Here is a 23,487-nt window from a genome sequence, read left to right as displayed (position 1 = left end):
TTTTATGTTATATGTCAATAATTTGGAAGATGGAATCGATAGCTTTTTGGCCAAGTCTGCAGACAATACAAAGATAGGTGGAGGGGAAGAGGTAGGAAGACTGCAGGAAGACCTAGACAGAATGGGCAAAGAAGTGGCAGATGGAATACAGTGTTGGGAAGTGTGTGGTCATATACTTTGGTAGAAGAAACAAAAGCTTAGACTATTTTCTAAATGGGCAGAGAATTCAAAAATTGAAGGTGCAAGGGGACTTGGGAGTCCTTGTGCAGGGTTCCCTAATGGTTAACCTGCAGGTTGAGTTGGTGGTGAGGAAGGCAAATGCAATGTTAGCATTCATTTCGAGAGGAATGGAATATACAAGCTAAGGCTTTATAAGGCAGCAGTGAGAAAAATGAGGGGGATCTCATTGAAACCTGTCGATTAATGAGGAATTTCTTTAGCCAGAGGGTGGCGAATCAGTGGACTTTGTTGTCACAGGCAGTTTTGGAGGCCAGGTCACTGGGTGTATTTAAGGCGGAGGCTGTAGGTTCTTGATTAGTCAGAGTGCGAAAGGTTACGGGGAGAAGACAGAATTGTGATGAGAGGGAAAATGGATCAACCATGATAAAATGGTGGAGAAGGCACGAGGGGCTGAAGGCCTAATTCTGCTCTTATCTCTTATGGTTTTATACAGAGTACAGGTGAAAACACGTCTGTAGTATTGTGCACAATACCTGATCTCTTTATTTAAGCAACAAATTAGATGTGCTGGGAACAGTTGAGAAGCAGTTTAATGGGCTAATGGTTGTCTTATCAGGAACATTCGGACAGTGTTTCTACTTGCTGGGCAGTGTAGCTTGTGGGCTGGAAGGGTCTGATACACGCTCTAAATAAAAGATGGATTCAGAGCTGTGAGAGACAGCTTGACAAAATTGTACAAGATTCTGATGCATCCTGCCAGTGTGGTTTTTGTGAATCTAGAACTGAGTTACTGTTTAAAACAGTTCACCCATTTAAGACCAAGATGAGACAAAAGTACTTCCTTGGAGGGTTGAATGTCTTTGGAATTCTAATCCTCAAATGGTGGTGGAAGGAGATCTTTTGGATATTATTAAGGAAAATCTTAGTATTTTTAAGAAAAAAGGCTAGGCAAGAATGTGGAGAAGAGATTACAGTTATGATTTTGAATGTCAGAACAAATTTGAAGGGCTGTGTCAACTCTACCTCCTCCTAAAATGCATGTGTATGGTCAGATTAAGGTGCTCAATATATTAAAAGGAATGTCTAGGACAGAGAGTATCACCTGTTGGGAGAAATCAGGACAAAAAGGCTGTAACCTTAACAAGTACTGTGCTACTACATTGTCCCAATCATATTATTGACGTAAACTGTATGTTCCTGGCCATATTGTTGATCCTCATCGCATACCACACCAAGCTCCTAGACTAGTTCTTTCAAGGTATGACATTTATTATTTTTATTTAGAGATAGAGAATGTGAAACAGGCCCTTCCAGCCCAATGAGCTGCACTTCCCAGTAACCCATCCACTTAACCCTTGCCTAACCATGGGACAATTTACAATGACCAATTAACCTACTAACCTGTATGCTTTTGGATTGTGGGAAGAAACCGCAGCACCTGGAGGAAACTCTCATGTGCACAGGAAGAATGTACAAGCCTCTTACGGACAGAGCTGGAACTGAATTCCAATGCCCGGAGCTGTATTAGCATCACGCTAGCCGCTAAGCTACCATGACAGCCTCAGTAAAATGTATGTATGTATCTGGAGTGTGTGTGTAATTTTATATATTTTGTATTTTTACACATACACACAAACTTTATAGTTGCTGGGGTGTATAGGGTGGCCTCCAGCGAGGGGAACCACCTCTGGTGAAGGGGCTTGTTGTGTCCATTCTGGGGCAGCTCACTCACCTTTGGTCCCCACCGGTCATTCGGCTCTCACCTGTGTCTCCAAGTAGCCGTTTGCTTGTGATGAGGCCACACTCCAGTACATTGCTTCGGCATACGGGCTAAACCGGGTGACAGTAGCCAGCGGTCTCATACCCTGGTGAGATAGCGACATCCCTGTCCTAGCGTGCAAAGTCAGCTCTGGCAGACAGCAGATGAGATCTACAGTGAGATCAGTGGAGCTAGGGCAAGGCACAGAAAACATGATGGTCATCCAGTGTAACCAAGGAAGACCGATTTGTGCCGCTTGTTAATGCCACTGGACCTGGACTTTCGAGAATTGCCCAAGTGGAATGGCTTTTCCACTTTAAAAACTCTCCTCCACAGGTTTGCTGCCATCGTTAGACACAACAGACAGCCACCATTGTTGCTCTGTTTAATGCTTAGCTCGTCAAACAATTGATAATTTCAATTGGAAATGATCAATAATTGTAAGTTGAGTATTACCGTGAGGTGTCTACAGATGTCCAAGAGGAGCAATTCTGAAACACTGAATTCCCAAAAATTCTGCGCTCCCATTCAGTACCACATATCACAGCAGAATCTAATAATTTTTCCAAAAAAAAAAGCACCTGTCTCAGGCAATCTGGAAATAACAATACTCAATCTGGGATCTACTGAGTCTTGTCCAGCAGCTACTTTCATTTAAACTGTACAAAGAGAGAGATGGGTAACTGTTTTACAGATAACCAGCATGAGTTCAGCTCTGCAGAGCATCTAGTGTGGTCCTTTGAATTATCTGTCACCCACAGCTGTTCTGATGCTCTATCGCTGAATCAGATGCATGTAGGTTGAACTTAAAACTTAAAACTCACACAAAACACCCAATTTGCTTTTTTTTTCTTGCAAAGATTTATTAAATGAATCTGTACAGTGAGTTAAGAATGCCATGTTAAAATTACATGCAAGGAATAAACATTCAGTGTTGACTTCAGGAGGGTTGAGAGCTGCAAGTACCCAAGAGTGAATAATCCTGGGTACTTGCAGCTCCTGGTCCTGGTGTGTAAAGAGTTAAATGTGATTCCTGCCTGGTATATGCTAAAGTAAAATGGAAGTCTTTAAGACAAAATAGTGTTAGATTGGAGAAAGATTGTTTTGAGAAAGTACAAGAGAACCAGTCCACAGCAACGTTTAGAGAAAGTCAAGGAAGTACAAGTCTACAGCCGTAACAGTGGAAACTGGTGAAAAACATGATTGTCTGGGCAGAAGATCATAAGAAAAGGGAACAGCTAGTACCACCAAGTATTAAAAAGTAATAAAGGGGATTGGAAGGGTATAAAAAGGGGCAACCAGAGGGGATAAATTAACTTGCCCCATCACTGAACTGTGATGTAAAACAGCTGGAAAACTGATGTAAACCCTTCCATTGAATAATTGGTAGAACCTCTACCAGACATTTTCTGTAGTTGCTGATCAGACTAGCACAACGGTGAGGAGGAAATTTAGACCATCCCTCCATACAAAACTATTTCAGTGCATTAATGTTTCTGGGACACCTTGCATGAAAAGCCCTCTTCAGGTTATGCCACAGCACCTCAATTGGGTTAAGGTCTGGACTCTGACTTGGTCATTCTTTTTAAACTATTCTGTTGTTGGTTTACTCTTGTGTTTCAGATCATTGTCTTGATGCATCAACCAGCTTCTATTAAGCTTCAGGTGACAGATAGCTACCCTGACATTCTGCTGTAAAATGTCTTGATACAATTTTGAATTCATTGTTCCCTCAACGATCGCAAGCTGTCCAGGCCCTGAGACAGCAAAGCAGCCCCAGATCATGATGCTCCTTCCACCATGCTTCACAGCTGGGATGAGGTTTTGGTATTGGTGTGCAGTGTCCTTTTTCCTCCAAACATAGCAATGTGCATTCCATCCATGAACACCATACTTGTTCAATTTTTTTTCTTATAGTGAACACATGAACAGAGACTTTAGCAAGTTCTTAGGATTTCTGAAGGACTTCTTGGGTTCTTTTTCAATTCTTTCAGCATTGCATGTCATGTTCTTGGTGTGATCTTTGCAGGATGCCCACTCCTGGGGAGAGTAGCAACAGTACTGAATTTTCTCCATTTGTAGACAAGTTCTCTTACTGTGGACTGATAAACACTCAGGCCTTTAGAAATGCTTTTCCAGCCTCTTCCAGCTTCATGCATTTCTACAATTCTTCTTCTAAGGTCCTCTGAAAGTTGATTTGATCAAGGCATGGTGTACATACATAGATCTTTTTTCAGAAGAGCAGGCTCTGGGGTAATGCCTTCTACAAAAGCTATTTGGAGTCGGGAGTTCCAGTCAATGAGATAAGATTGGAGTTGTGTGTTGTAGCTGCCCTATGAAAAACCACACACAGTCAGGTTTTCGTACTTTTTTTGAACCTAGACTGTGATTGTTTAAATGATGTACTCAGTTTTGATGAGAAGTGGTACAATTGTTTGTGTGTTATTGGTTTGGGCAGATTGTGTTTGTCTATTGTGATTCAGATGAAGATCAGAACACATTTTATGAGTAATTAATGCAGAAAACCAGGTAACTGCAAAGGGTTCACAAACTTCTTGCAACTGTATGGAGGGGGAGAGAAGGGGGGGGGAAGAAGAGGGGGGAGGGAGGGGAGGGGGAGAAAGGAAAAATAACAGACTACATGTAAGGTAGTTAGATCTGTAGCTCCCCTCTGACATTGCAGATATTGGCTTGTTAGTGGGTGATAAGGGTTTTTTGATTTCTGTACTGCTAATACTGTAGACTTTTGTTTTTCTTTGTTACATTTGTGCACATTCTAATAGTGTTTTCTTGTGACTTGAATACATGTGCAGTGTCTTCTTTGCTTGTGAATGCACATATGAATACACTGAGCTGAATGAGAAAAGAACACTAAAATAATTTTAAAATAATTTTCATTACATGGTCCAGCCATATTGATGCCATGGCCAAGAAAGCTCACCAACACCTCTACTTCCTCAGGAGGCTGAAGGGATTTGGCAAATCCCTTGACACTTACCAATTCTTATCGATGTACCATAGAAAAGCATCCTATCTGGATGCATAATGGCTTGGTACAGCAACTGCTCTGCCCGTAACTACAAGAAACGGTGGAGAGTTGTGGACACAGCTCAGCAAACCACAGGAATCAACCTCCCCTCTCTGGACTCTATATACACTTCTCATTGCCTCAGTAAACCAGCCAGCATTATCAATGAACCCAGGCATCCTTTCTCTTGTCTCTTCTTCCCCTTTCCATCAGGTAAAAGACACAAAAGCCTAAAAGCACAAGGGACAGCTCATTATGATGTTGATTACTTACCTGCACTGTAGCTGTTAACACTTTACTCTGCATTCAGTTAATTTTACCTCGTTCAGTCACAGTGCACTGTTTAATCCTGTGATCTGTATGAACAGTAGGCAAGACAAGCTTTTCACTGTACCTCAGTATATGTGACAGTAGTAAACTAATTTCAGCTCCAGAGGCTTAAAATTCAACTCATGCATTCAGCCACAAAAATCTTACAGCCTACGATCAGGTGTCCCCCCTGAGTATGCCCCATGCATCACTTGCACTCAAGACATGGACATGCCAACCATTTTTAAAAACAAATACATTGTGCTTTCCGGGTCATATTACGATCGAGGAACGTGTTTGCAGACTGGATATTGAACTTTTTACTGTTGGACTTCGGCCACATTCCACCGAGATACAACACTGGGCAGCACGGGAGGTTGTTCCTGCCTGTGGCCATCGAACTTTGCAGCTCCTCCCATGGAGGGTCAGTCACCCTGAGCTAATAGACTGGTCCTGGACTTATTTTCCATCTGGCATAGTTTGCATTTTGTTGTTTGATTGTTTGTGGTTTTTGTATTGCTATATTTATGCTCTATTCTTGGTTGGTGTGGCTGTAATGAAACCCAATTTCCCTCGGGACCAAAAAAGTATATCTATCTATCTCTATCTTTGTTGGGTATAAGTAGACCAAGCTGCTGTCTGGAATCACTGTTGTTTTCATATCCATGGTTTACTGAACGCAACCAGAGAACACTTGCCAAGTAACAATGAAGTAAGTAGCAGCAAGTTGCACCTCTGCTCAGGATAAAGAGAAGCTTGTGAATCATCTGCCTTTTCTAGCTCTTTAGCTTCCCAGTGATCATACCTCACAAGGGCACAGCTGAAGCAATGGTTGCAATGTATTCTGAAATGAGTGTGGTGGGCAGCGAGAGCAATAAAAAATGTGGAGATTCAGGAGATCACAGCAGATGTTACAGCTGCTCTCATTTCACATCTACATTCAGCTGGTGGTTGACCTCCAGAACTACTCTAAGAACAATCTAATCCTTTCTTCCTACACAGCCCTCCATTTTATCCAAGTACATGTCCCTGATAAGGAGGGGAGAAGATGGCAGCGCGATGCAGCTGCTCCAAAATGATATTGTATTTGTAAGTAGGTACCGTGCACAATCCTGATTTGATGGAGACAGACGTGAGAAGCACAGAGGAACATCTGGAGAAACTTCTGAAATGCCCACTTTGCTGCCGCTGCTACTGTGTGGTCGAGAATCTCTGGAGGGGAAGGCCCCAAATCCTCGGCTTTGCCTATCGCCTGTTGCTGGGGCTGGGGTCGAAGCGCTCGGCAGAGACGGTGCTCAGTGTCGGAGGGCTGGTCGGAGGCTCGAAGTTTTCAGACGGACTCAAGAGTCGGCTGTGGTCAGGTGCTTCCAGGGTGCTGCATCGGCAAGTTTGCAGCGCTGGAGGTTCATGGCAGGGAGTTTTTCTTCCTTCTACCATCTGCATGAGATGATGGGACTTTCGAGAGACTTTGAGACTTTTTTTTACCATGCCCATGGTCTGTTCTTTATCAAATTACGGTATTGCTTTGCACTGTTGTAACTATATGTTATAACTATGTCATTTTTGTCAGTTTTTTTAGTCTTGGCTTGTCTTGTGTTTCTGTAATATCATTCTGGAGGAACATTGTATCATTTCTTAATGCATGCATTACTAAATGACAATAAAAGAGGACTGCGTGTCCTCATAATCTAATCACCCTGGCAGTGCATTCCATGCACCCATCACACTCTTTTAAAGATACAGTATTTCTGTTTTTGCACATTTTTAAATTATCTATTCAAGTAACTGATCATCTTGTTTATTTACTATGTTTAATTTAATATATTTTTATTATTTTTCTCTCTGCTAGATTATGTATTGTATTGAACTGCTGCTGCTAAGTTAACAAATTTCACGTCACATGCCGGTGATAATAAACCTGATTCTGATTCCCACTACCCATGACATGTCCCCTATACTTTCCTCCAATCATCTTAAAATTATGCCCCCTCGTATTAGCTGTTTCTGCCCTGAGAAACAGTCTTCGGCTATCTTCTCGATCTATGCCCTCTTATCATCTTGCACACCTCTGTCAAGTCACCTCTCATCCTTCTTCACTCCAAAGAGAAAAGCCTTGGCTCAGTTAACCTATCCTCATAAAAATACTCTTGAATCCAGTCAGCATTCTGGTAAATCTCCTCTGCACCCTTTTCTAAAGCTTCCACATCCTTCCTATAATGAGGCAACCAGAACTGAACACTATATTCAAGTGTGGTCTAACCAGGGTTTTATAGAGCTGCAACGTTACCTCGTGGCTCTTGAACTCAATGCCCTAATGAAGGACATACGCAAAATGTCTTAACAACTTGCGCAACGTTCAACATAGCCCTAGAATTAAAATTTCAGTCCCCTCCTTAGTCTCACTCAAGTCTTATCCAAGCTCCATTTGAGGAAGATAAAATAAAGATCAATCACACATCAAACAGTAATTGTCAGAAGACATTTCTTGATTTCACCAATCTTCTTTACAGACAGGCTTTAGCTTGGTTAACCTATCGTTATAAAACACACTCTCTAATCCAGTCAGCATCCTGGTAAATCTCCTCTGCACCCTTTCTAAAGCTTCCACATCTTTCCTAGAATGAGGTCACATGGGAGGGGGGGCAGCTTTGACATCTTTGCTAATTGAAAGCTCAACTGATCATTTTTTTGCCACACACCAGAGCAATTGATTAACTTCTACAGAGAATGACAGACCAAGTGGCTTTATTTTAATAGGTGCTTGTTGAAGAAGGGTGGAGAGAGAAAAGAAAAAATCTAACAGGCTGCAACAGGAGTAAGGAAGTGGAGTGGAAGAGTAAGAAAGTCATGTTGCAATTGTGCAGGGCTTCATGAAGCATGTCAAGTTCCTTACGCAGGGAAGGATACAAATGCCTTTGACACTGAATTAGTTCCTTGGAGTAGAAGGATGGGCACTGCCTGAGAAGGATGAGCTCTGAGTGTAGTGAATTGTATTAAAATTCTTGATAACATCTTGCAGGATAGATGCTGCATGCTCCTGGCTGGAAGCAGGTTATCAGGTCAGTTATTCAGGACAGACACTTCTTTGGTGAAAGTTCTGACTTCTTTGTGACAGAGGGGTGTTGTTGAGTATGTTTAAAGCTGCACTTATTCGTTCTTCAATACAAAGATTATCAAGGGATATTACAATCAGACAGAAGAGTAGAACCGAATACAGGATCAGGCATCACTTGATAGCCGAGTGGACACAATGACCGCTTCCTGTTTATAATGTAATTTAAGGTCCTGGTATTTACATTTCCTGGCAGGGACTAAGACCACAGTAGCACAGCCAGCACACAATGCCTCCCTGGGGGGAGGGGGGGGGGCTTGGAGGCTGATAGTTGATGAAAACTGAAAAGATAATTAAATATTTTGAGCAACTAAACTGAGGCTGTAAATATTGGAAGAATCAGAAACAGGTTTAATATCACTGACGTAAACCATGAAATTTGTTGTTTTGGGACAACAGTACAAGGCATTACATGAAATATACTTTAATTTTTTTAGATGGACATACTGTGCAGAATAGGCCTTTCCAGCCCTTCAAGCCACCCCACCCACCCCTAGCCTAATCATGGGACAATTTACAATGACAAATTAATCTACCCAGTAAGTCTTTTGGACAATGGGAGGAAACAAGGGCACTTGGGATAAACCCACACATTCCACTGGGAGTTGGGATTATGTACAGAGATGCTGGAATTGAACTTCAACGCCTGAGCTGTGATAGCATTGTGCTGCTACGCTACTGTGGCACCCAATTATAAGAGAGAAAAAAATATACAGTACTGTGCCAAAGTCTTTGACACCCTAGACTTTGTATATAAACTTTATTTTAGATGTTTATTTTTTTGTCTTCTGCATTAGTGTGATAGTAGAAAGAGCAAATTTTAGATTTTCAAACATACATTTTCCAAAAAATTAAATGTTAGGGAAAGTTTTGCATCTCATTAAAATAATATTAAATAAAAGACCACTGAAACTTACTTTGTAGGCATGATTAAACAAAGATAACAAAAAGGATGATAATGATCGATGACATAATGAACCTGATTAACTGAAACAGAAATGGGTGTAGAAGGAACCAAACTAAAAGGTAACAAGGTACAAGGTGGTCATCTTTCATCAGCAAAGTCTCTCCCAAGCAGAAATTTTGCAGTAGACAGGGGTTTCAAGATGTGCTGTATAAGCTCTTCTGAAGAAACTCAAAGAAACAAGCAAAGTTGAGAACCAGAAATGCTCAGCCATGGAAACTGAGTGCAGCAGATGAGAGATACATCAAACTGACGTCCCTTCTAAATCGGAAGAATCCAGCACTGCATTCAGTTCTGAACTTACAAAAACTACTGGAACCCCGGAACACCCTTCCACAGTCCAGAGAAGTCTTGTCAGAAGTGGCCTTCATGGAATAGTTGCTGCCAAAAAGTCATTCCTCCAGTGGAAACAAAGCCAAGAGACTCAACTAGGCACAAAAACACAAAGACTGGGGCACGTACAATGGCAGCAAGTACTCCGGACCAACAAGTCAAAATTCGACATTTTTGGCTCAAACAGGGGCAGTTTGTCTGTAGAAGAGCTGGAGAATGCTACATGGATGAATGTGTGTCGCCAACAGTGAAGCATGGCAGACATTCTTTGCAGGTTGGGGCTGCATTTCTGCAAACGGAGCTAGTCAGAATTAATGGGATCCTCAATGCTGAAAAGTACAAGCAGATTCTCATCCAACGTGCAAAACCACCAGGGACAATGACCCCAAGCACACAGCCAAGGTCATAAAGAACTATCTTCAGTGAAAAGAAGAACAAGTTCTGCCACAGATGGTATGCCCTCCGAGGAGCCCTGATTTCAGGAGTACATTCAGCCAGCGACTCATTCCACCGAGAGGCAACAGAGCATCATAGGAAGTCACTCCTACCTGTGGCCATCAAACTTTACAACTCCTCCCTTGGAGGGTCAGACACCCTGAGCCAATAAGCTTGTCCTGGAGTTATTTCCTGGTATAATTTACATATTACTATTTAATTATTTATGGTGCAACTGTAATGAAAACCAATTTCCCCCGGGATCAATAAAGTATGACTATGACTATAACATCAAGGTTGTCTGGGAGACAGAAGCAACAGAGGCAGCCAAGGTTTGCAGAAGAACTGTTTGCCAGGATGCTTGAAACAGCCTACTAGTCGATTTTCTTATAAAACTGCATGACAGTATACCTAAGAGAATTGATGCAGTTTTAAAGAAGAAAGAAGAAAGTCAGACCAAGTATTGATTTGATTTAGGTTTGTAGTCTTTATAGTTTTTTTTTGATATTTAGAAACTTTTCATCTCATTATTTTCAATAGCATCTTCGCTGTACAGAATTACATGTGCCTAAAAGACTTTTGCACAGTACTGTATGTATTTTATTTATATTTATAAGTAGTGCACAAAAGAGAGCAAAAATAATGAGGTAGTGTTCTTGGGTTCATTGTCCATTCAGAAGTCTGACGGCGGAGGGGAAGAAGCTGGTCCTAAAATGTTGAGTGCTGTGTTTTCGGGCTCTTGTACCTCCTCCCTGATGGATGCAATGGAAAGAGGGCATGTCTTGGATGCTGGGGGTCCTTAATGACGGAGGAACACCTAACAATACTATTTTTTGTCAAGGAGAACAATGCTGGAAAGCTTCTGCAGATATTGTCTGTTCCAGCTCACGAAAGATTTTAGTTCTGCCCATCACTACTTTCCCCAGTCAGAGTAACGTCAGGTCAACAGAAATGCAAACTTAGTTCTGTTTTTACTCCTTCCCCAAAATTAGATTCCTGCCTGATGCCTTCCCAGGAATCTATTAATCTCCATTTAAACCCTACCATAACCCTTGATTAGATTCTAGCTATGAGTCACTCACAGAAATTTGTTCTATCGTGTAATATCTTACTTAGGAGTTCAGCTTACAGTTCCACCCTGTGCATGCACTGTACAGTAACAGGCAAGACAACCTTCCAAGCAGCAGGTCTCCGAAGAAATGATATTCTCAATGAGAGTGCCTTTAAAATTTTCATCATAGCTGCAGATTGTAACAATTGGTAAACAATGCAACAATAACGAACCCTTTCAATGCAGTGATTTAATTCACTGTGACTGTTCACTGCTCCACTACAAAACACTTCCACCATTTCAGTGATAGATCAAAAAACTAAAATTAAAGAAAAACTTTATTGCAATTAAAACAAACTACAAAAATAACACAATAAACTGGGCAAAACATTACAAAAAGGAAAGTTCGGACAGGCAGTCTGATCCAGTGCCAAGTCTGGTGGATGCGTTGTCTGACAGATTTTGCAGTTCCTGGACATTGATCTGAAAAAGAGAACGGGGAACAGAAAAGGAGAAAACAGGAGAAAGCTTTAAGTCTGTGTTCGTGGGGGCATGTGAATCTTAAGTTTGATGCAGGTGGGTAGCAGACATGGCCAGCTATATTTGTCCACAGAAACTAATTTTACCAGTTGGCCAGTATTGTATCTCTATCTTAAGTCAGTCAAATAGCTCCATGTTCAGTGAACAGAAGTTTGTATGAGCCAACATACACAAAATGCTGGAGGAACTCAGCAGGCTGGGCAACATCTTCAGCCCGAAACGTCAACTGTACTTTTTCCAAAGATGCTACCTGGCCTGCTGAGTTCCTCCAATATTTTGTGTGTGTTGCTTGGATCTCCAGCACCTATAGATTTTCTCTTGTTTGTGAGAAGTTTGTATGAGCTTATGTTGAATTCTTCAACCCTGTCCGACCTGAAGAGTGATATTTACATATCAAAATTTATTCAAGGCAGGAATGCTAACCCAGGCACTGGGAAAATTCTCCATTTTTGACAGTGCGGTGAAATCTCTGAAAGATTATGTGAACAGGCAGAAGGGTCAGTTTAATGCTCCCTCTATAAGATACACTGGCGATGTATCCCATCTTTATGTTGTAATATATGATGCCAATTTCTTAAATTTTATTAAGCAATATATATGCCAATCATCAAAGTTAAGGAGAATTCTTCAAACTCCCAAGACCTCATGAGTTTAGCTAAAGATGGTCAAAAAAATACAAAGAGTACTCCTCTTGGTCCACCACTCTCAATTAAAAACGCTATCCTAAATGCATGTGCTATGACTTGTTGCCTTACCATCTTAATCATGTCAACTAGTATAGCTCAACCATTATTCTGCTTTAGATAAAGACAATGGTAATGCGAGTGCTTAAAATATTACTCATGAGTGTTGAAACCACTTTTTTAAATAATACGTTTTATAAGATTTGTACTTTTTAACAAATATGTATTTTCGCACTCACTGGCAGAGAGCGGTATAGCAGGCAAACTAACAGTTTACCACCTTTCTCATTCTTCACTGGCTAAGTATTAGCACATGACCCACGTGATATAATTGTTTTAATTACGTAGCCTATTAACTAATTTATCTCTAAGGAATTTCTTTATCTTATCTGTATTTTCAGGAGTGCCATCTTTATTCTCTTGTCTTAGCGTTAATTCCCCTCTTAGCATTGCTTCTCAGCTCCTTATTTAGTTTGCTTATCATTTGTATGTTGGTTTGTACTCTAAAATAAACTGAAATCTCGGAATGTTTACCATTTTTGACTCCCGGAAGAACCCTAAGGATCAGAAATTAAACAGAGATCCAACATGAACATTTAACAGCAATGAACAAAAAGGCATTCAAGGAACTGGAATGTAATGGGAGGTGTGCAATGCCATTCACTCAACTATGAGAAGCCTTTAGCAATGCAATTCTAACTCAGCACCATGTCCAGACAGGATCTCAAGCTGTATAACACGAGGGTGATGTACCCGTAGCTGCAGTGGGGTACGGGGCTGGGGGTGGGGGGTGGAGGGATGAGATGGGGACACAATCCGGGGATAAACTCAAGCCACTTTCCAGCAAAAATAATTCAATAAATGATCCCGGTGACAAGAGGGCTGATTGCAGAACGAATGTGGGATTACACCTACTACTAATAAATGACCGACATTCCTCTATTCTGTGGTTTCCATGTTCTCCTCCTCCTCCTCTGCTCCTTCCGTTGCCTCTTCCTCTCCCTCCTTCTTTTCAGGCGGCTTCTCGTAGGCCTTCTCCGATGGGGTCACAATCACTCCGTCCCAGGTGGACATTTCAACAGCCAAGTCTGGTGAACAAAAAAAAATGCGATCATCATTTCAATGACTCGTCGCCTTGGGGTCTTGGCCACAGATTGCAGATCCTACAGTGTGCAGTGGACCTGTTTCCATGCCCAATCTCGAAATGGAGGTGGTCAAGACTTGAGAGAATCCGTGTTGAGAGTACCACTCAAGCTAAATATATTGAATCTCTGGCCTCCAATGCTCCTGTCAACACAGCTGAGTGATAGCCAGCGGTTGAATAGGTTAGCACTTTATTACCCTGAGCGTAAGAAAATGAGGGGAGATTTGACACAGGTACATAAAATTATTAGGACTATAGATAGAGAAAAAGGCGGCTTTTTCTACAGGCTGAGACTAGAACTAGAGGTCATAAGCGTAAAAGGTGAAATACTCAAGGGACACCTGAGGGGCAACTTCTAAACTCAGACGGTGGTGAAAGTGGAAAAAGCTGCCAGCAGGAGGTCGTGGATGCGGATTTGATTTCAACGTTTAAGAGAAATTTGGACAGGTACATCAATGGGAGGGGTATGGAAAGCTATGGTCTGGATGTGGGTCGATGGAACAAGGCAGAATAGCTCTGCATGAACTAGATGGGCCAAAGCACCGGTTTCTGTGCTGTGGTGTTCTATGACTGGATAGCTACAACTCCCCTTTTTATAATGTGTCTCCACTATCTCTATGAGGAGACAAATTCAAACATTTGGCCACCTCTGGAGGCAATATTTTGAAGATACTTCACACATACTCGTTATTAATTTGCATAACTTCTCTGAAGGGCTTTCCTACCTACCATCCTGAACATTTGCACTGATTAATGGACCCAAGCTCATACCCTTAAAGTTTCAGAACCAAGTTCAACTGATCTTTGGATAAACAAGCTATTTGGGCGAGCAAGATCATACATTCCAGAATTAGTCTTCTGTAACTTAGAACATGGAAAAGAACGCACAGTACAGGCCCTTCAGCCCACACTGTTGTACCAAAGTTTTAACTTGCATTAAGGTCAATCTAACCCTCCCCTCCCACATAGCCCTCCATTTTTCTTTCAGCCATGTACCTATCTAAGATGTCCCTTACATACCTGCCTCTACCATGACCTCTGGCACCTACCACAGTCTGTGTAAAAAAAAATTCCCTCTGAAATCTCTCCTAAACTTTCTTTCAATCCCCTTAAAAGTACGCCCTGTCATATCAGCCATTTCTGCCCTGGGGAAACTGTCTCAGGCTCTCTGCTTAATCTATGCCTTTTATCATCTTGTCCACCTCTATAAAGTCACCTCTCATCCTCCTTTGCGCCAAAGAGAAATGCCCAGAGCTTGCTTAACCTATCCACATAAGAGATGCTCTCTAATCCAGGCAGCTTCCTGATAAATCTCTCCTGCGCCTTCACAAAAGCTTCCACATCCTTCCTAGAATGAGGCAACCAGAAATGAACCAGACTTGTGTTGAGAAGAAGCATGGCTACCGAGCAGCTTGAGCTTAGCCACTGCACGCTGAACTTAGAAAGCCTTGCACCATTCATTATTCACATTTGAAAAGTGGGCTACTTGAATAAAGTTAGCAATTTCATGGAATTATAAAGGAAGGGGGAAGGAAATGTCAGCATACCAACCCCTGAACATTGTCATCTATTTTAAATATATTCAGACTGAACACACGACGCTGGAAATCCAAAGCAACACACACACAAAATGCTGGAGGAACTCAGCAGGTCAAGCAACATCTATGGGAATGAATGAATAGTCGATGTTTCAGGCACAGACCCTTCTTCAGGACTGGGAAGGACGGGGGAAAGACACCATCATAAAAAAAGTGGGGTGAGGGGAAGGAGGACAAGCTAGGTGATAGGTGAAGCCGCAAGCAACAGAAATTCTGCAGATGCTGGAAATTCAAGCAACACACATCAAAGTTGCTGGTGGAACGCAGCAGGCTAGGCAGCATCTCTAGGAAGAGGTACAGTCGACGTTTCGGGACGAGACCCTTCGTCAGGACTAACTGAAGGAAGAGCTAGTAAGAGATTTGAAAATGGGAGGGGGAGGCGGAGATCCAAAATGATAGGAGAAGACAGGAGGGGGAGGGATGGAGCCAAGAGCTGGACAGGTAATTGGCAAAGGGGATATGAGAGGATCATGGGACAGGAGGTCCGGGGAGAAAGACAAGGTGGGGGGGGGGGGGGGACCCAGAGGATGGGCAAGGGGTATAGTCAGAGGGACAGAGGGAGAAAAAGGAGAGTGAGAGAAAGAATGTGTGTATATAAATAAATAACAGATGGGGTACGAGGCGGGGGTGGCGCTTTAGCGGAAGTTAGAGAAGTCAGTGTTTATGCCATCAGGTTGGAGGCTACCCAGACGGAATATAAAGTGTTGTTTCTCCAACCTGAGTGTGGCTTCATCTTTACAGTAGAGGAGGCCGTGGATAGACATGTCAGAATGGGAATGGGATGTGGAATTAAAATGTGTGGCCACCGGGAGATCCTGCTTTCTCTGGCGGACAGAGCGTAGGTGTTCAGCAAAGCGGTCTCCCAGTCTGCGTCGGGTCTCGCCAATATATAGAAGACCACATTGGGAGCACCGGACGCAGTATATCACCCCAGCCGACTCACAGGTGAAGTGTCGCCTCATCTGGAAGGACTGTTTGGGGCCCTGAATGGTAGTGAGGGAGGAAGTGTAAGGGCATGTTTAGCACTTGTTCCGCTTACAAGGATAAGTGCCAGGAGGGAGATCAGTGGGGAGGGATGGAGGAGACAAATGGACAAGGGAGCGATCCCTGCGGAAAGCAGAGAGGGTGGGGGAGTGAAAGATGTGCTTAGTGGTGGGATCCCGTTGGAGGTGGCGGAAGTTACGGAGAATAATATGTTGGACCCGGAGGCTGGTGGGGTGGTAGGTGAGGACCAGGGGAACCCTATTCCTAGTGGGGTGGTGGGAGGATGGAGTGAAAGCAGATGTGCGTGAAATGGGGGAGATGCGTTTGAGAGCAGAGTCGATGCTGGAGGAAGGGAAGCCCCTTTCTTTAAAAAAGGAAGACATCTCCCTCGTCCTGGAATGAAAAGCCTCATCCTGAGAGCAAATGCGGCGGAGACGGAGGAATAGGTGAAGCCAGGTGATTGGGAAAGGTAAAGTGCTGGAGAAGGAGAAATCGGAAGGGAGAAGAGAGTGGACCATTGGAGAAGGGGCACCGGGGTGGAGGTGACAGGCTGATGAGAAGAGTTAAAATACCAGTGGGGAATAGAAGAGAGAAGGGGGAGAGTAATCTGACAGATTACTCAGAAAGAGCTTTAAAAACCAGGATACAGTCTGAATCCCCAAGAGGGAGGCTGGTGAATTACTGGAATTGGCTAACTTTGCTCTAGATTTGCATTAATCCTGTGCATGTTTCTGTTACAAATCTGCACATCAGTTGAAGCAGACATCCACTGGGAGCAGACCTGCTTGCTGGTGGCTCAATATGTGCTGAAAAACAGCTCATTAAAAGCAGCCTGCCAGCCACTTGCAGTGACATCGCTTAAAAAGTTACACAATGGGAAAAACTCTATCGAAAAGAATTAACCTCCCACTCAAATCTGCTGATGACTGAGATTCCAGCAGGGAGGCCAAAGACACACGTGGAGGCAAGAAAGATTCTCTCATCTCTTCTCCTACGCTACCAATCTTTGAATTGTTTCTCAGTGATAAAGGACTGCGGATGTTGGTAATGTAAGATAAAAACTGAGAATGCAGCAAGTCAGGTAGCAACTGCGGAGAGCATCAATGCTGAGGTTTACAAGGCATTTGGAGAATCGTAAGCAGTCTTGAGCTCCTTATCTAAGGAAGGATGTGCTGGCATTGGAGGGTCCAGAGGAGGTTCACGAGAATTATTCTGGAAACATAAGGGTTAACGTACGAGGAGCGTTTGATGGCTCTGGGCCAGTACTCACTGGAGTTTAGAAGAATGAGGGCGGACTTTATTGAAACCTATTAAATATGGAAAGGCCTGGACAGAGTGGACATAGAGAGGATGTTTCCTACAGTGGGGGAGTCTAGGTCCACTAGCACAGGCTCAGAATAGAAGGTTGTCCCTTTAGATCAGAAATGAGGAGGAAATTCCATCAGCCAGAGGGTGGTGAATCTGTGCAATTCATTAACACAGACAGCTGTAGAGGCCAAGTCATTGGCTGTATTTAAAACGGAGGTCGATAGGTTCTTGAATATTGAGGGCATCAAGTTACTAGGAAAAGGCAGGGGAATGTGGTCGAGAGGGTTAATAAATCTGCCATGATGGAAGGGTAGAGCAGATACAGTGGATTAATTCTGCTCCTTTGTTTTACTAGTCTTATGGAAAGAAACAGATGCTACCTCACCTGCAATGTACAGTTGCAAGAAAAAGTTTCTGAACCTTTTGCAATTACCTAGTTTTCTGCATTAATTACTCAAAAATCTTCATCCAAGTCACAATAATACGCTTCTTATTATCATTTATAGCATTTTATTATGTACTGCAATGTACTGCTGCACAATATCAACAAATCTCAAGACATCTGCCAGTGATTTTCAACCAGATTTTGATTTTGGAATGCAGACAGCCCAGGCAAGAAAGATCTTTGAAGAGCACAGCTTCCTTTTGCATAATATGTTATCAGAACCACTTCAAGAATTTAAAGGAAGTATGCAAAACACACACATCATCCTTTGGGTAAAGAAACACTTCCTCATCTCTGTTCTCAGGGTAAATCCTTGTATTCTGAGGCTGCACTCTCTTGTCCTAGACTCCCACATATTGGAAACATCTTCTCCATGTCCACTCTATCTAAGACAAGATGTTAATACCTTACTGGCTGCATCAGTTACTCCAATACAGTGGCTCATTATTAAAGGAGGAAATGCACTTGCTAAAGAGGCAATTAATCCAAATTACTGGAGGTTTCGTGGAGGAGAACATCAAAAACGCTGCAGGGGGAGTCGAAGGGGAAGGGGGAAGAGGGAATGGAGAAGTAAGCCCATGGCATTAGACTTACTGCTAGCATCTCCTTCAAGTCCCAAGATCTTTCGATAACCTCCGTGTGACAGAATGCGGACCAGGGTCTGTGCTGTGAAACACACCATGTCCTAGAAGGAAAAGAAACAACACTTGGCTATTACAAGAAGTAACACACAAGACAAACTAATCTCACATTTATATCGTGCACTGAACACATATTCCAAATGTACTTACTATTGCTCGTTTTATGTTTGAATATTTAGAGATACAGGACGAGCCCAGGCTGCCCAATCACACCCACGCAACTGATTAGCCTACTAACCCGTACGTCTCTGCAACGTGGGAGGAAACCGGAGCACCCGGAGGAAACCCGGATGGTCACAGAGAGGATGTACAGACAGGGATGAAACTGAACCCCAGATGTTGGCACTAATAGTGTTACACTACTGTGCCAGGCAAAATCTCACCATCTCCTTTGGTTCCACACACTGACAGCCACACTGATCTTTAACTGAACCAATCTTTATTTTTTTCTATCTTACAGATAAAACACAGTTACGGGCCCTTCTGACCAATGAGTCTGTGCCACCCAATTACACCACTGTGACCAATTAACCTATTAACATGTAAGTGCTTTGAAAGCGGGAGGAAACCGGATGAAATTCACGAGTTCACAGGGAGAGTATTCCGTATTCTATTGTAATACAGATAAATGCACTAATATCCCATGAGGAGCAATGAGGTAAATAATTAGGTGACGTCTTGCTTATAAATGTGATGCTGTATGCAGGATCAAATTTGTTCAGGAGTCTAGGAATTTTCTGCCATTCCCCAGAGAAAGGACAAAACTCAAAGCTCTTTATCTGCATGCATATAACATTCATAACAAGTTAGCAGCACAAATAGAGTTAAACTGGTATAACATAACAGCTATTAAACAGATGTGGTTGAAGATTGACCAAAGTTAGTAATTAAATAGTTCTGTGTATTAAACTTTCAGAGAAAGACAAAATGGAAAAGGAGGAGTAAAATGTAAAAGGTGGGGCAAGATCAACTCAAAATTAAGGAAAACTAGCTTGGAGCATTTTGCGGTCTCTGAAAAGATTCCAAGTAGCATTGAGCATGAACTTCGAGGCAAAGAAACAAGACAGGGTCACAAGCTGATGTTCAACTCCATTTCGCCAATTAAAGCTTCCATTATTTGCTGATTAACGTGATGAGGAAGATTGAAGAAGTGAATGAGGAGGGCGAGTGGCAATGGCCTTTTGATTGCTGGTGGGATTGCTCTGCTGCCGAAGAGGAAGCTTGTGTGGCCAACTGCTGTCCCTGAAGTCTCTCTCTTTCGATAGTGCTGGTGAACGTTACCACGATTTCTGCTTATGGATTTTGGACTCTGAACTTTTTTTTCCAGTCTTATGGTTTTAATATTCTGTGTTTTTGCCATTCTTTCTCACTGTTTTGTGTGGGGATTTGGGGGACTGGTGATCGTGTTGGTGGGTTTGCTTTTCCTCCTTGAACTGACTTCTATGCCTTTTCTTGGTTTTGCGGCTACCTGGAGAAGAAGTATCTCAGAGTTGTATACTGCATACATACTTTGATAATAAACGAACCTTTGAGATAACTTCAAGGGGCAGAGAACGTTGGCGGGGACTGAAAGGGTAAGCTTGATCTGAGAGTAGAGCGTGTAGAGATTTAACAAGATGTTACCTGGATTGGAGAGCATGTTATACAAGGCTAGGTTAAGGGAGCTATGGCTTTTCTTTCTGGAACAAAGGAGGATGAGAGGCAATTTGATAGAGGTGTAACAAGATGATACGAGGCATAATTCAAGTAGACAGCCAAAGACTTTTCCCCAGGTTAGAAATGGCTAAGACGAGGAGCAAAATTTTAAGGTAATTGGAGGAGAGTACAGGCAGGATGTCAGAGGTGTTTTGGTTTGCTTGATTTTTTTTTAAAAACAGAGTGGTGGGTGCATGGAACGCCAAATGGCATTCAAGAGACTTCTAGATAGGATGATAGAAAAATGGAGGGTGCGAGAGGGAAGGGTGACATTGATCTTAAGGGTACATGTCAGAAAGTCAGCACAACATCGTGGGCCGAAGGACCTGCACTGCATTGTATGTTCTATGTTGCATGTACTGTAGGCTTACATAGGAATGGTAGAGTAGAACACAGTTTAACTTGGGAAGTTAAAGCGACCTGTAACAATTGTAAAATGGTAGTCATGGATGACTATATACACAATGGAGCCCTAAGAATGTAATAGACTGAGGAGTGATCTTATAGAGGGGTACAAAATCATGAGGGGGCATAGACAGGGAGAACTCTCACAGTCCTTTTCCCAGGTTTGGGGAAATCAAGAGCTAGAAGGCACTGTTCTAAGTTGTGAGGGGAAAAGATTTAACAGGAACCTGAAGCACTACTTTCTGATCCAGGTTGTCTGTATATTGAACACCTGCCTAGTGTGGTGACAGAAGCAGAGACATTACGGACATTAGACAGGCACAGGGTTGATAGAAAAATTGACGATTATGTGGCGGGGGGGGGAGGAAGAGTTAGGTTGATCTTAAGAGTAGATTAAAAGGTCAGCACAACTTGGTGGGGCGAAAGGCCTTACTGTGCTGTAGTGTTCTATGCTTGGACAGGTACTTAAATAGGAAAGGTTTGGGCCGGTGTGTCAAGTGATGGGGAAATGGGGCTGGCTTAGATGGGAAATCTTGGTCAACGTGGAGCAGTTGGACCAAAGGGCCGTTTCTGTGCTGTGTGACACGATAACTAGCATCACTTAGTTAAGCCGTGTACGTGCCTGGTGAAATGGACTCAAAGTTCTGAAGCCACAATTCTTTATCAGTTATCAAAAAAGAGTTACGAATCTGACAATGCAAGTAGCTAGAAGGATGGGAAAGATCAAACTGCATGAAATCATACAGGCACTTGGACGTTCATAAAATATTCATTAAAGATGACTGGCAAGTTGATTAGATGCCTAAAAGGTGCATATGGGGCTACATGATTTTACAGACTTACTCAATGCTGAATGCAAAATAAAAACTGAGTCAAGCCCCAGTAGGAATCAGAATCAGGTTTATTATCAGTTACATCGTGAAGTATGTTGTTTTGCAGCAGCAGTACCATGCAAGACATAAAAAAAATCATTGTTAGTTACAATAAGTAACACAAAAATAAATAAGTAGTGCAGTAAGAGAGCAAAAAGTGAGGTGCAGTAAACATTACAACTGACTGCCAAATGTACTGCCAGTGGAGACTGGAGCGCAGTGTTTAAATGGGCCTTAGTAAAGAGATCAAAGGAAGAAATTTGTAAAGCTGTGAAAAAGCACAGGGGTGGGCCAAGTTAACTTCTCTCATATATTGTGTTAGTGTCGATGATGGGCAGAATAAACTGCCTTCACACTCTGTGATTCTATAAGATGTTAAAAAGCACAAACGTTAGGGATAAGGGAATTTCATTTAAGTTGAAGGAGCAGGCAAAAGGAACGTGCTGAACCTCTGAGGCCATGACCTTCCCAAGTTCTGGTAGCTTACCTGTTGCTCGAGGGTCATCACGGTGTGGACACGGAAGTTTCCACTTTCACATGGATCTGTAATTCCTACCGATCCAGGCAGGAATAAACCTGCTGCCAGGAGCTGTAAGCAGCGTCTGTGGGAATCCGGGAGACAAGTCATTCCTCTGCACACTATCCCCGTGAATGAGGTTACCACTGCCTCCAAGACTAGGACAATTCAGAGCAACCCTATCCAATACTAATTGGAGATTCCAGCCCTGTGGCCTTCATGCACCAATAAAATACAGCACAATACAAGCATCTTGGCCAACTATGTTGTTACGACCTTTTAACCTATTTCAAGATCAATCTAAACCTTCCCTTCTACATAGCCCTCCATTTTTCTTTCATCCATGTAAGTCTCTTAAATGCCCCTAATATAGTTCACCTTTAAATAAATTTTATTAAAGTAATTTCATTAAATTTCTATCCCAGCCACCCCTCATCACATCACTTCACTACCTTTAACACACAGCCACACCACTAAAAAAAATATCGCAGTATAGCTCTTCCCTGAGAACTTTATCCCGCTGGAAACCATCCCCGGAGAATTCAATACACAGCACTGGGCCCTAAATGTTATATTGAAGCGAGTTAAAGATTCTGTATCATCAACCCAACACCACTCCATCCCACAAAATGCCCTTGCGCATACCTGAAGGCGATATTGAGGGCCAACGGCTGTCTGGATGGGTTGTTCATTACAGCAGAGTGACCCTGCAAAAGATTTTGAGTCTCTGATTACAAAACATATCTTAAAACTAAGCATCCCAGCATGCTGGGGTTGGGAGTGCTATGGTGCAGTGGGCTGGTGCTGAAAAATATACAGCCAGTCCCTCGAGTCTCCCCAAAGATAGATGGATGCAAGGACGTCGCTCTCTGACTAAAAGTTAAACATTGATGAAATGTCTCAACACCAAAACCAGTAAACATTTGTATTTATACAAGTGGCACAGTAATGCAACAGTCAACGTAATATTGGTGACCCAGGTTCAGTTCCCTCCACTGTTTGTAAGGAGTTTGTATGTTCTCCCCATGATCACATGGGTTTATTCTGAGTGCTCTGGTTTCCTTCTCCATTCCAAAGACTTGTAGGTTAGTAGGTTAATTGGTCACATGGGTATAATAGGGTGGGGCAGGCTCATTGGGCAGAAGGGCATGTTACGGTGTTGGATAGGTGGATAAATAAATAAGCAAACATAGCACAAACAAATAAGATGAACAGCCAGGACTAAGTCTATCAGAGAACTTAGAAGAAACCTCTCTGCAGAGAGTGGGAAAACTGTGGAACTTGGTAGGGTTGCCTCCAAGGTGAAGCTGGGTAAACAGATGAAAGAAAGGAAAAGAATGACAGTGATGGGGTTTGATGCCAGAATCTCATGTGCAGTACAAACGCCTGCAAGGATCAACAGGAGCAACAAGCCTGTCTCTGCAATTAGACTTGTGTAACTGTGTGTAACATACATTCCCAAGTGGAGTACCGGGAATCACAGC

General features: G+C 42.6%; 1 protein-coding gene across 2 annotated transcripts in view; it reads right to left on the bottom strand.

The window, feature by feature from the left end:
• Nucleotides 1–11,491: 11,491 nt before the first annotated feature.
• Nucleotides 11,492–23,487, bottom strand: part of ilf2 (interleukin enhancer binding factor 2) — a 55,476-nt gene continuing 43,480 nt past the window's right edge. Inside the window, exons 11-15 of one of the 2 annotated variants that reach the window (XM_072282227.1) lie at nucleotides 22,649–22,710; nucleotides 21,974–22,088; nucleotides 18,468–18,558; nucleotides 13,310–13,482; nucleotides 11,492–11,654 (exon numbers count right to left, since the gene is read on the bottom strand). In XM_072282227.1, the coding sequence (XP_072138328.1) occupies nucleotides 13,334–13,482; nucleotides 18,468–18,558; nucleotides 21,974–22,088; nucleotides 22,649–22,710 (417 nt within the window). In that variant the 3' untranslated portion in view covers nucleotides 11,492–11,654; nucleotides 13,310–13,333. The remainder of the gene's footprint in view (nucleotides 11,655–13,309; nucleotides 13,483–18,467; nucleotides 18,559–21,973; nucleotides 22,089–22,648; nucleotides 22,711–23,487) is intronic. The other variant, XM_072282237.1, reaches the window with a different exon arrangement.

The sequence above is a fragment of the Mobula birostris genome, chromosome 2, assembly GCF_030028105.1.
Source record: "Mobula birostris isolate sMobBir1 chromosome 2, sMobBir1.hap1, whole genome shotgun sequence".
NCBI lineage: Eukaryota > Metazoa > Chordata > Chondrichthyes > Myliobatiformes > Myliobatidae > Mobula > Mobula birostris.
This window is presented reverse-complemented; position numbering and strand designations above follow the sequence as displayed.